This window comes from Euleptes europaea, chromosome 7, assembly GCF_029931775.1.
Source record: "Euleptes europaea isolate rEulEur1 chromosome 7, rEulEur1.hap1, whole genome shotgun sequence".
Classification (NCBI taxonomy): Eukaryota; Metazoa; Chordata; class Lepidosauria; order Squamata; family Sphaerodactylidae; genus Euleptes; species Euleptes europaea.
The window spans coordinates 101,946,223-101,960,102 of NC_079318.1; the positions used below are offsets into that span (position 1 = coordinate 101,946,223).

A 13,880-nucleotide genomic window follows, 5' to 3' on the forward strand; every position below is an offset into this window, starting at 1 on the left:
ATTACCTCACAGGGTGTCTGTGGTGGGGAGGGGAAAGGAAGGAGACCATAAGCCAGTTTGATTCTCCTTAAAAGGGAGAGCATATAAAAACCAACTCTTCTTCTTCTTCTACCCTATAATCGTTGGAGCTGGAAAACCCTAAATTAGCATGAGTGGCTTGGCTTTTGGCAAATAATCTGTGTGGGTTGACCCGCTGCTTTAGATACCCTTGACCCAGTAAAGCGGAACGCCCACCTGAGGCCTGAGAGACCCTCTCAACAGCTGTCCACCAGCTAATATTTTACTCGTCTGACCTTAAACCCATGTTCTGTGATAACTCCTATTGAGTTCTGGCAGGTTTCCCCCTCCCCCCGCAATTCGCCAGGCCCCCTTCTGCCCTGGGTTTGCCCAGAAGCGGCCAGGTCGTAGCCCTGGGTTCAGTGGTCTGTCTCAGAGGGGAAGGGTTTCGAAGGCAAAAGTCAGCAACCTGAGCTCTGTGTGGCTCTGAGTTCATAGCATCATAGAGTTGGAAGGGACCACCAGGGTCATCTAGTCCGACCCCCTGTACAATGCAGGAAATTCACAACTACCTCCCCACACACACACTCCCACACACACCCAGTGACCCCTACTTCACATTGATTTCTGGGCAAAAAAACGGATGTGGAATCGAAGCACAGATGTGGGGGTGTGTGCTCAGCTCTTCCTCATGAGGTGGCCACCCAAAGACAGGGTGAGAGAAATGCTGGTGCAGATTAGCTGGGAGTCCCCCCCCCACTGAACCTCCCCTGCTGGGCCTCTTCCTCATCCTCTCTCCCTCCTTCGCCTCCAGCATCGTCTGCCACCCGTGCGAGGGCCTGTGCCCCAAGGAGTGCAAAGTGGGCACCAAGACCGTGGACTCCACGCGGGCAGCGAAGGACCTCTCTGGCTGCACGCTGGTCGAGGGCAACCTGATCCTGAACATCCGCCGGGGGGGTGAGTGTCTCGACCGCAGGTGGGTGCCCACCGAGCCCCCCTCCTCCTCCTCACAGAAGGACCGGGGGTTGAAGGAGCTGCGTTGGTGGGGCATAAGAAAGGTTGGCTGTCTGGGCAGCCTTTCCTTTCTCTTCTCTGAAAGGAGCCCCGGGCAACTAAATGCCCAGGCTGTAGTAAAATGACCCCTCAGTCCCTTTGTTTTCCCCACACAGATTGGGGGATATTCTCAGCTGGCCCTGATCCTAAGCTTCTAGATCACAATGAGAAGGAGTTCACCTCTTCCAGTGAGCCATACATTCCCAGCATGGTGTACAGGTTAAGAGTGGCGGACTCTAATCTGGAGAACCGGGTTGGTTTCCCCACTCCTCCACATGAAGCCAAGTGGGTGACCTTGGGCTAGTCACATTCTCTCCGAACTCTCTCAGCCCCACCTACCTCACAAGGGGTCTGCGGTGGGGTGGGGGAAGGAAGGCAATTATAAGCTGGTTTGATTCTCCTTAAAAGGTAGAGAAAGGCCTTTTATGCAGGGATGCTTCCCCCTGCTGACTGCTTCGGGGCTTCCTTTGGTTATCCACGCCTTTTTCAACCATCAGAGGTTGCCTCGCTCTCCCCACGCGTTTTGCCCGTGTTTACGGATGCTGTTTTAGCCAGAATCTGGAAAACACAGGCAAAATGCGTTGGGAGACCGAGGCGACTGCCGACGGTTGGAAAGGCATGTGCATAACCAAAGGAAGCCCTGAAGCAGTCAGTGGGGGGGACGGGACTGCAGAGAAATGTCTCTGCATAAAAGGCTAAAGTTGGTATATAAAACCACTTCTTCTTCTACTACTACTACTATTATATGGGGGTTTACTCTCTTCTGCCACCAGCTATGAATAGAGTTGCAGTCTAGCCCCTTGGGCTTAACCCCTGAGCTTTGACAGAGTGTAAACCCAACATGTTGGAGGAGAGTGTTACGGATTCCGTGGACTGTAAAAAAAAACCCAAATCAGTGGGTTTTAGCTCAAAGCAAGCCTGAACTGACCCAAGAAGCTAAAATGACTAAACTGAGGCCATCGTATTTTGGTCACGTCATGAGAAGACAAGAGTCACTGGAAAAGACAGTCATGCTAGGAAAAGCTGAGGGCAGCAGGAAAAGAGGAAGTCCCAACAAGAGATGGGTTGACTCAATAAAGGAAGCCACAGCCTTCAATTTGCAAGATCTGAGCAAGGCTGTCAAAGATAGGACATTTTGGAGGACTTTCATTCATAGGGTCGCCATGAGTCGGAAGCGACTTTACCACTTAACACACACACACACACACAAACCCAACATTCATAAAACAAAGTTTCCTTCTCTTTCAAGTGAGACCAGGGGCCCTGCGGGGGGTCTTGAAGAATTCCGCACAGGGTCTGCCAAACAGAGGTATTCCGCCAGGCCTCGAGCTGAGGTCAGCAGCGGTCCCATCACATCTGGCCTCCATGCCCCCTCCTTTCTTTATTAGGTCTTTTTAAACTACCTGAGGGTTTCCTGGCTGCGCTGCCGGGCTGCTGATGGCCTGGGCTCGAATGGTGCACCATTCCTTATACTGAATTGTTCAGATTTGTTGTGATTTTAAGGATTTTAGATAATTTTATTGTGTGTTTATTTTATTACATTACGTATACTGTTGTGAGCCGTCCTGAGCCCAGCTTTGCCTGGGGAGGGCGGTATAGAAATTAAATAAATAATACATAATAATAAAAAGTGGAAAATTCGGCCTCCCACCAACCCAGCCCCCCAAGCATCAGTCGTACAGTGGGTTCGAGAGCCCACCCCCCTTTAATAAACCCCCATCCCCTTTAGACAAGCAGAGAAGCGACATCCCTTGGTGGGGAAAAAAGCGTTCCCTCCAGTGACCGTGGCTTACCAGGACTGGTACCCCCATGTAGAGGCAAGTGTGTGTGTGTGTGTGTGTGTGTGTGTGTGTGTGTGTGTCTCAAGCCAGTGCGACACCCCCCCTGACCGGCCAGGCTCACGTGCTGCCCCCCCCCCCGCCTCTTGCAGACAACCTGGCCTCTGAACTGCAGCGCAGCCTGGGGCTGATTGAGACCATCACCGGCTTTCTGAAGATCAAGCACTCTTTCGCCCTCATCTCCTTGTCCTTCTTCAAGAATCTCAAGCTCATCCGGGGGGACTCCATGGTGGACGGGTGAGAGAGTGGCAAGAGGGCTGGGCTGGCTGGGGGGGGGGCAGCCCAGCCAGCCCCTGTGGCCTGGGGGGGCAGCCAAGAAGAGGGAGGGATTGTGCAGGGGGGCCTTGGGTGGGAGAAGACCTCAGGGCCAGGTTTGGTTGGACATAGGGTTGCCAGCCTCCAGGTGGTGGCTGCAGATCTCCTGGTATTACAGCTGATCTCCAGCCAATAGAGATCTGTTCACATGGAGAAAATGGCTGCTTTGGAAGGTGGACTATGGCATTCTACCCCACCGAAGTCCCTCCCCTGCCCAAACCCCGCCCTTCTCAGGCTCCACCCCCTAAATCTCCAGGAATTTCCCAACTCGGAGCTGGCAACCCTAGTTGGACAACCCAGCAGAGTAAAAGCCAAGACCTAGGAGGTATGAAAGGCAGCATAACCACAAACCGTATCTGGAAGATGTTATCCATGGAACAATAAAGATGAGTTACATAAGAGTAAAAATTACCAAAGTGTATTTGCAAATGCACAGTAACTATCCACAAATAATACGAACAATGCAGAATTATAAGTGGTACATATAGCTGAGGATATACAAATTGTAAATCATGAGAAACAATAGAATGATGAGATCCTGGGTACACCCTACCTTCTTTATATTATATAAAGAATTTGTGGACCATATTCATCCATTCCTTAGTCAAACAACGCTGTATCCTCATGATAATGCAGGAAGGTAGAGATAGTATCTGCGGAAGAAGTCATAGGAAAGATGGCTGGATAGGAAAGAATGGTGTCTTCATAGCAATCTGAAATTTCAGTTATGAGATTACAAAAAAACTATTCTACTGTAATAATAACCAGCTATAAAGGCACGACTACAGGAGTATAAAGTAATACAAAAGTATAAAGTAATAACTACAGGAGACTTACACAACTTTAAGGTTGACAATGAGGAAATTGAAATTGTTCAAGACTTTCTGTTCCTCGGCTCCATCATCAAAAGGGAGACTGCAATCTCAGAAGGAGATTGAGACTGGGAAGGGCAGCCATGAAGGAGCTAGAAAAGATTCTGAAGTGTAAGGATGTGTCACTGGCCAAAAAGATCAAGTTAATTCATGCCATCATATTCCCCATTACTATGTGTGGGTGTGAGAGCTGGACAATGAAGACAGCTGACAGGAAGAAAGTAGACTCCTTTGAAATGTGGTGTTGGAGGAGAGTGTGACGGATACAGTGGACTGCCCCAAAGTACAAATCAGTGAGTTATAGATCAAATCAAGCCTGAACTGACCCTGGAAGCTAAACTGACTAAACAGAGGCTTTCGTATTTTGGTCACGTCATGAGACGACAAGAGTCACTGGAAAAGACAGTCATGCTAGGAAAAGTTGAGGGCAGCAGGAAAAGGGGAAGACCCAATAAGAGATGGATTGACTCAGTCAAGGAAGCCACGGCCCTCAATTTGCAAGATCTGAGCAAGGCTGTCAAGGATAGGACATTTTGGAGGACACTGATTCATAGGGTCGCCATGAGTCGGAAGCGACTTGACGGCACTTAACACACACACACACACACACACACACACACACAGGCATTCATTTCCTTTACCTTGAAATTATAATTGCATAATTGGAACTCCCAAGCTTTTCCAAAGAAGCCATTGCCAGGTATGTGGAAGTCGCTATTTGGGCAGGGACGGCCATGTGAGGGGAAGGGGTTTGGGAGCTTTCCCTCCCACAATATTTCCCTGGCCTGAAAGGGCCCGCAGTGGGGATCTCTTGGCCCTGCTGAGGCAAGCGCAAGAGTAAAGATATCTCTACTCATAAATTTGCCAAAGGACCAAAAGAAGCCCCTCCCAGGCCTTCAGGTCAGGAAAATGGTAGGAGGGAAGGCTTACCTTGGGACCAGGCCCCTGCTTGCCTGACTGTTCTGTTCTTAAACAGAATGTGACCCCTCCAGTTTGGCCCTTCAGGCTTGTGACTTCGGCCGCCACCCCTCCTCACCTGGCAGCCCTCATAACCGGAAGGGGCATCACAGTGGTATGGGATGCTCTGTGATAGCCCTGAAAAGGTTTTGGGGAATTCTAGAGCATCCCATAGCGAGGTGACATCACTTCCAGCTATGCGGCCAGAAATGTGGTCATGACTTTGTGAGATGCTGTTCTGTTCCCCTCATTTCCCCCTGGGTCTCTTCATCTCAGCGAGGGCGGGGGATGGGGGTGGGAGTTCTCCAGTTCTCCCATTTCCCTGGGGGCTTCTTCTGCCGGCCTTGTCCCTAGAATTCTGCCTCCTGCCCATCTCTGCAAAGCCATGGTAACATCTCCCCTTGGCTCTGTCCTCAGGAATTACACTCTGTATGTTCTGGACAACCCCAATCTGCAGCAGCTGTGGGACTGGAACCACCACACCCTCTCCATCCCTGTGGGCAAGATGTACTTTGCTTTCAACCCGAAGCTCTGCCTCTCAGAGATCTATCGCATGGAAGAGATCACAGGGACGAAAGGCAGGCAGAACAAAGCGGAGATCAATCCCCGGACCAACGGTGACAGAGCATCCTGTGAGTTCACCAAGGACAGCAAGAGGAGACCCCCCCTTCCCCACTTTGTGACTGGTTGAGTAGAGGGTGTCGCAAGGGTCTCCTGTGCTTGCCGGAGGGAACTGAGCACCTGTCCAGACCGGAGCATCCTTCTGGGGAGGGCGCTGGGAGAAAAGCACCGGGTAGGAAGTGGTTTGAAAGATCTCTGCTTGAGAATCCTGGAGAGCCGCTGCCAGCCTGAGTAGACAATACCGACCTTGATGGAGCGATGGTCTGGTTTCTTAGAAGGCAGCGTCATGTGCTCCGTTAAGAGAACAGCATGCGTAACACAACAGGCCTTGTTCCAAGTCTTTTCTCCTTAGTGGCAATGTTCTCGTAGGGAAAGAAATCCGTGCTTTGAGCTCCTTCATAAAAACAGCAGAATGAGCTCTTCTACCTTCCTGTCTTTGCAGCTGCTGTCCCTCCTTGGTGTTGTCCCGCCCCCCCACGGCTGGTTTTGACACTGCCGTCCTCCTCCGTCTCTTCCAGGTAAAACCCAGACCCTACGCTTTCTCTCCAACATCACCGAGTCGGACCGCATCATCCTGAAATGGGAGCGCTACCAGCCTCCGGAGTATCGAGACCTCCTGAGCTTCATTGTCTACTACAAGGAATCGTAAGTCCTCGAACGTCCTCCAAGAGGAGCAGGATAATGGCTCAACTTCCCCCCCTCCCCACTGCCCCCTCTGTGCTGCTTTGTATGTGTGATTTTAGCAACTGGTTTGCCTGATCCATCCCCACATCAGCTGCATAGCCTGGCGCTGCTCCTTCTTGACAGGGACAGTATTGGTTTTATATTTAAGATATTTTTATACTACTTTTCTTAATAGCTCAAAGTGGAGCCTCCAGGAAGAATTTCCTGACAGAGCGGTTCCTCAGTGGGACAGGCTTCCTCGGGAGGTGGTGGGCGCTCCTTCCCCTGGAGGTTTTTAAGCAGGGGCTAGATGATGAGGGGTGGGGCACCTTGGGCACCTTTTGGGCGTGGAGTAGGGGGGGTCACTGGGTGTGTGTGTGTGTGTGGGAGGTAGTTGTGAATTTCCTGCACTGCGCAGGGGGTTGGGCGAGATGACCCTGGTGGTCCCTTCCACCTCTAGGATTCTATGTTGTAAATGTTATGTAATTTATGGATTGATTTTAGACTGTTTTAAAAGGTTGTGAGCCACTCTGAGCCTGGCTTCAGGTTGGGGGTGGGGAATGTACCTGCAGTAAATTTAGACCGAGGGTCTGATGTCCGCAACAAGAGGACATCCTTTCTGGCGGGCACCGGAAGTGACATCATCACATTATTGACGATTGCAGGAGCGTGCTGGTCTTTGGGCAAAACTCTAAGGTAGAAGCCATTTTTACCATAAAGTTTTGCCCAAATACCAGAGTGTTCCCACGGTCATCAGTGACGTGATGATGCCATTTCCTGTGAACACCGGAAATTGCGTTGCCATGTTGTGGACGCCACAGGCCTCAGCCTAAGTTGACTGCCAGCAAGTTCCCCCACCAGCTGGGTAAATGGTGGGGGGTGGGGCGGGGCACCAAAGTGGGGGATCCCCCACTGCCAGCGGGGGCCTGGCAACCCTACCTAGGGGCCGCCCCTAACCACTGATCTGACCACTGATCTAGGTTCCTCTTAGGGTTGCCTACTCTGGGTTGGGAATTACCTAGAGATTTTCAGGGTGGAGCCTGAGGAGGGCAGGGTTTGGGCAGGGGAGGGACTTCAATACCGTAGAGTCCAATGGACAAAGCGGCTATTTTCTCCAGGGGAACTGATCTCTATCGGCTGGAGATCAGCTGTCAAAGCAGGAGATCGCCAGCCACCGCCTGGAGGTTGGCAACCCTAGTTCCTGTTCCCATCCAGGCCCTTCCAGAACGCGACGGAATATGTGGGCCAGGATGCCTGTGGGGCCAACAGCTGGAACGTGGTGGACGTGGACCTTCCGCTGAACAACGACCAGGAGCCGGGCGTAGTTCTGCAGAACCTCAAGCCCTGGACCCAGTACGCCATCTTTGTGCGGGCCATCACCCTCACCACCGCCGAGGAGGGGCGCAACTACGGGGCCCAGAGCGAGGTGGTCTACATACGCACCATGCCTGCAGGTATGGGGGAGGGGGTAGCATGGGTGGATGGTATGGGTCCCCCCCCTCAAATGTTGGATGGAGGCAGCCTCTCAGCAGAGGAGGCAGCGTGCCGCAGGCTCCAGAGCCTGAATGGAAATGCCTCTGGGATGATGGGGCAGCTGGGCAGGGGGCTTCTGGAATGGGTCCAGAGGAGGGCAACGAAGATGGTTGAGGGGTCTGGAGACCAAGTCCTAGGAGGAAAGGCTGAAGGAGCTGGGTGTGTTTAGCCTGAAGAGGAGAAGTCCGAGAGGGGATATGATAACCATCTTCAAGTACTGGAAGGGCTGTCATATGGAGGAGAGTTGTTTTCTGTTGCCCCAGAAGGTCGGACCAGAACCAACAGGGTTGAAATTAAATGAAAAGAGTTTCCGTCTAGACATTAGGAAGAATTTTCTGACAGTCAGAGCGGTTCCTCAGTGGTGGAACAGGCTTCCTCGGGAGGTGTTGGGCTCTCCTTCCCCTGGAGGTTTTTAAGCAGAGGCTAGATGGCCATCTGTCAGCGATGCTGATTCTATGACCTTAGGCAGATCATGAGAGGGAGGGAATCTTGGCCATTTTCTGGCCAAGTGGGGGGTCACTGGGAGTGGGGGGGGGAGGTGGTTGTGAGTTTCCTGCATTCTGCAGGGGTTTGGACCAGATGGCCCTGGTGGTCCCGTCCAACTCTATGATTCTATGATTCTGCAGAGAATTGACCTCCCCAATCTCCTTTTCTGCTCAGCTGTTCATGGCTGCTGTGTGCATCTGGACACCCCGGGGCAGAGAGCAGCCTTTGCTCTTCTGGAGACCAGCTGGATATGTGTGCCTGTGTGCACCGGGGTGGGACATCCTAGCTGTGCACAGTAGCCACCCTGAACTGTATATGAAAACCATACGATGGCTTGCCCATGAAAAAGGCGGCACTCTCCAGAGGTTCCTCAGCACAGCCACCTTCTCCAGGCCTCCGGGCAAAGGCGGGCACCCTCTTTCTTTCTCCTGCTCCCCACCCTCTCTGTCGGTGGGGAAGGAGCTTCAACTGAGGAAACGGAGATGGCCGCAGCACTCTGGGGGGGCGAAGCCTCGCTTCACACTTCTGGCTCATGCTGGCCCTGCTTGGCTCTCCAGGTGGAGGCTGTTTGAGGCAGCTCACTGCAACGGCCAGCAGAATAAAATAAACCAAGCTAGCAACAGTTAAAAGAAAAAGCCAACAAAGTTTTCACCCCAGGGCAGCACGAGGGAAGGAGAAGCCACCAAAGAGGGTCTCGGCCATGAAGATTCCACCCAACATGTGGCCTCCAGGCCCCCACCAACCCCAAATTATGTGCGGCCCTCCAACAGCTGGTCTCTGACAGGGGCTAAAGAACAAGAGAGAAATCTGGGGCCAGGGAAAATGTCGTCACCAGGTGCTGGGAAACCAAAAGCCCCCCCTGGGGGTGGGGAGAGAACACTCTCCAGGTGGGGGACCTTCCGTCAGGGGGAGGCAGACAGTGGCAGGCTGGGGGGAGAAGATCATAACTGATGGAAGGGATGACGAGACGGCGGCCGCTCTTCAGTGGGGACCGCTGCCACCCAGGCAAGGGGCTTTGTGGAGGAGAGACATCTGGGGGGCAGCAAGACTCAGAGGAGGATGGGGGGATTCCAAGCCTGCCCTTCCTCCAGGTGTTCCCTCTCCCTCTCTTGCCAGCTCCGACGGTGCCGCGGGATGTCATCTCCATGTCCAACTCGTCCTCCCACCTCATCGTGCGGTGGAAGCCCCCCACCCAGCCCAACGGCAACTTCACCTACTACCTGGTCTTGTGGCAGCAGCTGGCGGAGGACTCCGAGCTATACGTCAATGACTACTGCCACAAGGGTAAGGAGGGCGGGGGGGGGGGCTTTCCTGGCCTCAGGCAGGGGCCGGCTCAGCCCCCCCCCCTCTCTCTTACTCTCTCTCTGGGGCACAGGCCTCCGGTTGCCCACCAGCAGTGCCGACACCCGCTTCGACACGGACAGCAGCGAGGGGCTCAAGGGGTCTGAGGAGGAGCACTGCTGCCCCTGCCAGAGTCCCGTGGGGCAGCCCCCCCTGAGGCCAGAGTCCTTCCAGAAGACATTTGAGAACTTCCTGCACAACTCCATCATCATGCCCAGGTGAGGGGGCTCAGGGAAGGGGGGGAGGAAAGAGCTGCTCTGGCTGGGGAGCCAGTCGGGGGTCCGGGGGCAGCTCACCGGCTCACCCATTCTGCCGTGATATGCCCCCCCACTGTGACTGCCCCATACCAGCCCCCAGTCAGCCAGCCACCAGAACCAGTTCCCCACTGCAGCTGTGACAGGAGGGGCCCTTCCCTGGGTGCTCCCCCCCACCAGAAGGGAGGCGGGGGGGCAGATGTTTCAGCTCCACCCTGCAAGCAAGCCAGCCTCTCCTGCAAAGATGGAGGCAGCCCCCCCTTTTTGCCAGGCCCACCCCCACCATGACGCTGGTTCAGTGGGCGGGCAGCCATCCCGATTGGCCGATGGGTCGATAAGACTCCACCCACCAGGACTGGCAGCCTCTCTGGGCTGTCTCTTGAGAACCTCCACCCCCCCTCCCCAATTCAGAACCAAGCCCAGACACAGAATGACTCCTAGGGCATTTTTTAAAGCATGCCCATTTCCCTCAGGACCTTTAGCCGTGCCCCCACCCCACCCCGATGGGTGCCAGCTGCCAGGGAAACCCTGACATGACAAACTGTCTCAAAGGAGGCTCACACAACAAGCCAGGGAGGGAGAGAGAGAGAGAGACCACACAGGGCAGCCAGCGTCATCTTGGCGAGTTGGGGGGGGTAAGGGGGGGGCTGGTTCATTTTGTCCGAAGCTTGATGCAATCTGGCAAGAACCCCCCTGCTGCTCGTATTCCCCCACCATCCCCACCGCCCCCTTTGCTAGGGAAGCTGGGGGCCCTCCCCGGAAGCAACCTTCCTTGTTGCATCTGAAACCAAAGCCTGTTTACTCAGAGGTAAATCCCACTGAATTGTATGAAACCCGTCAATAAAGAATTGCAGCTTTACAAAGTGATTGGCAAGAATGATGCTGGCACATTTTTATCAGGCCCAAAGGTTGCTTTCCCCAAATGATGCCAGCTGATCTTCCAGGGAGCCCCCCTCCCCCCCATCATCTCAAGCAGCTGCGGAGGGTCAGGGGAGGGGTGGCCGGGCGTGGCGGGAAGAGAGGCCCCCTTTCAACCTCTCCACTCTTTTCTCAGGTCGCCCTGGAAAGTGATTGCCGTGAACAAGAACTCTTACAGGTAAGCACCTTTGGCCATCTGCTGCAGGTGAGGGGAAACGGGAGAGGCTGGCTGCAGCCCCCTTCAGCCCCCCCCCCCCCCACCGGCACCTGAGCATCTGATCCCACAGCCCAGGCTTCTTCCCACATCCAAAAGGCTTTTGACAAAGTCCCCCACCAAAGACTGTTAAGCAAACTTCATAGTCACAGGATCAGAGGACAGGTCCTCTTATGGATTGAGAGCCGGCTGAAAAATAGGAAGCAGAGAGTAGAAATCAATGGTCAGTTCTCATAATGGCGGGATGTGAGCAGTGGGGTCCCTCAGGGATCTGTGTTGGGACTGGAGCTTTTCAACCTGTTCATCAGTGACCTGGAGTTGGGGTTAAACAGTGTAGCCAAGTTTGCAGATGACACCACATTATTTAGGGTGGTTAAAACAAAATTGGACTGTGAAGAGCTCCAGAAGGATCTCTGCAAATTGGAAGAATGGGCATTAAAATGGCAAATGAGATTCAGTGTGAGCAAGTGTAAAGTGATGCATATTGGGGCAAAAAATCCCAACTTTACATATACACTGATGGGTTAAAACACATAGGGCTATTTAGCTTGGAAAGAAGGTAGCTGAGGGGAGACATGATAGAGGTCTATAAAATTATGCATGGTTTGGAGAGAGTGGACTGGGAGAAGCTTTCCCCCCTCTCTCATAATACCAGAACATGGGGTCATCTGCTGAAGTTGGAGGGTGAGAGATTCAAAACAGATAAAAGGAAGTATTTTTTCACACAACGCATAGTTAAATTGTGGAACTCCCTGCCCCAGGATGTGGTGATGGCTGCTAACTTGGAAGGCTTTAAGAGGAGAGTGGACATGTTCATCAAGGAGAGGGCTATTCATGGCTACTAGTCAAAGTTGATACTAGTCATGGTGCATACCTATTCCCTCCAGGATCAGAGGAGCATGCCTATTCTATGAGGTGCTGTGGAACACAGGCAGGATAAATGCTGCTGCAGTCGCCTTGCTTGTGGGCTTCCTAGAGGCACATGGTTGGCCACTATATGGACAGACTGCTGGACTTGATGGGCCTGGGTCTGATCCAGCAGGGCTCTTCTTATATTCTTATGTTATGTTCTTATTATATCCCACTGAAGTCCCACCCAACCACAATTCCCACTCCCAAATCTCTGGCAAGCCCCCAGAGCTGGCAACCCAGCTTAATCTGTTGATGACAGCCTTACCTGAATAGGTGGGCTGCAGAACTCCTTCCAGAGCCTCAGTCTTCCCCATCACCATCACCTCTGTCTAACTCAGTCTCTCCCCTGCCTTGCAAGGATTAGGGCTCGGGGCTGCCGGCGGGGAGGGGGGGGATTCAGCCTGGGGACCCAAGTGCTACTCTTGTGACTTGATACCAAAAAATCACTCCTCTCAATTTTAAAAACATTTAATGGAGCCAACCAACAGCACAAAGGTGAAAAGGCTCGCCCAGGCTCCTGAAAGAGGGGAACGGTTCATTTAATTTATTTGCTTGCTTGTTTATATTTTATTCTATTTTTATCCCGCCCTCTCCCGAGACAATTGGGCTCAGGGCAGCTTAGGAGAGGCCCTCCACCCACCAGGTCCAGGCCACCCCTTTTGACTTCCTCGTGCACTGCCGGGAGGGGTCAGTCTTCACCATACAGAGTCCTCCTTTCTGTTGAGGGGCGCCATCACAACATGGTGTCAGATGTGCAATGGGGGGTGGGGTTTGTGGGTACAAATAATTTTCCCAGTAGAGCCGCGAGCAGCTTCGTGGGGTGGTTGGAGGGTGCCAAACTGGCGTCAGGGAAAGGCCGGGGCCGCTTCTCCCGGCATGCCCTGGTTGTGAGCAGGTGAGGGCCAGTGTGAGTCTGGGCTGCACACGACATCCGTTGCGTGCCTGTTGTTGGGTCCTTGTGTTGTCTTTGCAACACAAGGAATGCTTGGACTTCCTCTTGTTTTCCAGTTTGGGAAGTACAGAGGTCAAACTTGGCCCGGGCTCTGCTCCTGCTCCGCTGCCTGGACCTCACTGCCTTTCTTCCTTTCTTATCCCTAGTCGGTACCGGATGCCCAAGAGGCGTAGGGACACCATGGCACTGATAACCGGGTTTGGCCACGTCTTTGCCAACACATCCTCTCCAGAGACTCTCGGGAATGCGCCCCACCTGAACCGCACGGGAACCGACTCTAAAGCCGAGACAGAATTTCGCATCTTTGAAGATAAAGTGGTTCGGGATCGGACCGTAATTTCTCACCTGCGCCACTTCACAGAGTACCGCATCGACATCCACGCCTGCAACCATGCGGCACAGACCGTGGGCTGTAGCGCCGCCACCTTTGTCTTTGCCAGGACCATGCCAGAGCGTAAGCACCCGTGGCCGGAGGCTGGGGCAGCGTGCCACCCTCTCCCAAAGTGGTTGAGACAACCCCCCCCAACCCTGGGGCAGATTATTTATTTATTTATTTAATTTGCATTGTTTGTAGCCTGCCTTTCTCAGCGGGATTCAAGGCAGATTACCTAGAATCTATCAGTACAATCAACAGTGTGCAACACCCAGCAGACAACGCAGCAGAGATCTGGTTGGCCACTGTGTGAACAGACTGCTGGACTTGATGGGCCTTGGTCTGATCCAGCAGGGCTTTTCTGATGTTCTTATGGAAGCCAGCTAGTCCCTGTGCCTGAGATCCTATTGATTTACTTATGGCCCACCATTCTCACGGGGACTCAAGGCAGACTACACAGAATAAATCTATACAATCAGCAGCGTGGGGCATCCAGGAGACAGGGCAATAGGATCTGACTTGTAGAAATCTGGAGGCTAACCAGAGGTGAAAGCCTAAGTATTAGCATTGACATGTTAACT

General features: G+C 53.2%; 2 protein-coding genes across 2 annotated transcripts in view; both read left to right on the top strand.

Moving 5' to 3' along the window:
• Nucleotides 1–6,707, top strand: part of CRABP2 (cellular retinoic acid binding protein 2) — a 202,271-nt gene extending 195,564 nt beyond the window's left edge. The window contains exon 5 of the mRNA XM_056853730.1: nt 6,686–6,707. The gene's annotated coding sequence lies outside the window, so the exon portion shown is untranslated. The remainder of the gene's footprint in view (nt 1–6,685) is intronic.
• The window catches only part of INSRR (insulin receptor related receptor), a 47,425-nt gene that overhangs the window by 22,169 nt on the left and 11,376 nt on the right, over nt 1–13,880 (top strand). The window contains exons 6-14 of the mRNA XM_056853569.1: nt 812–954; nt 2,981–3,125; nt 5,450–5,664; nt 6,172–6,298; nt 7,532–7,770; nt 9,452–9,619; nt 9,711–9,894; nt 10,985–11,026; nt 13,073–13,380. Of these exons, the coding sequence (XP_056709547.1) occupies nt 812–954; nt 2,981–3,125; nt 5,450–5,664; nt 6,172–6,298; nt 7,532–7,770; nt 9,452–9,619; nt 9,711–9,894; nt 10,985–11,026; nt 13,073–13,380 (1,571 nt within the window). The remainder of the gene's footprint in view (nt 1–811; nt 955–2,980; nt 3,126–5,449; nt 5,665–6,171; nt 6,299–7,531; nt 7,771–9,451; nt 9,620–9,710; nt 9,895–10,984; nt 11,027–13,072; nt 13,381–13,880) is intronic.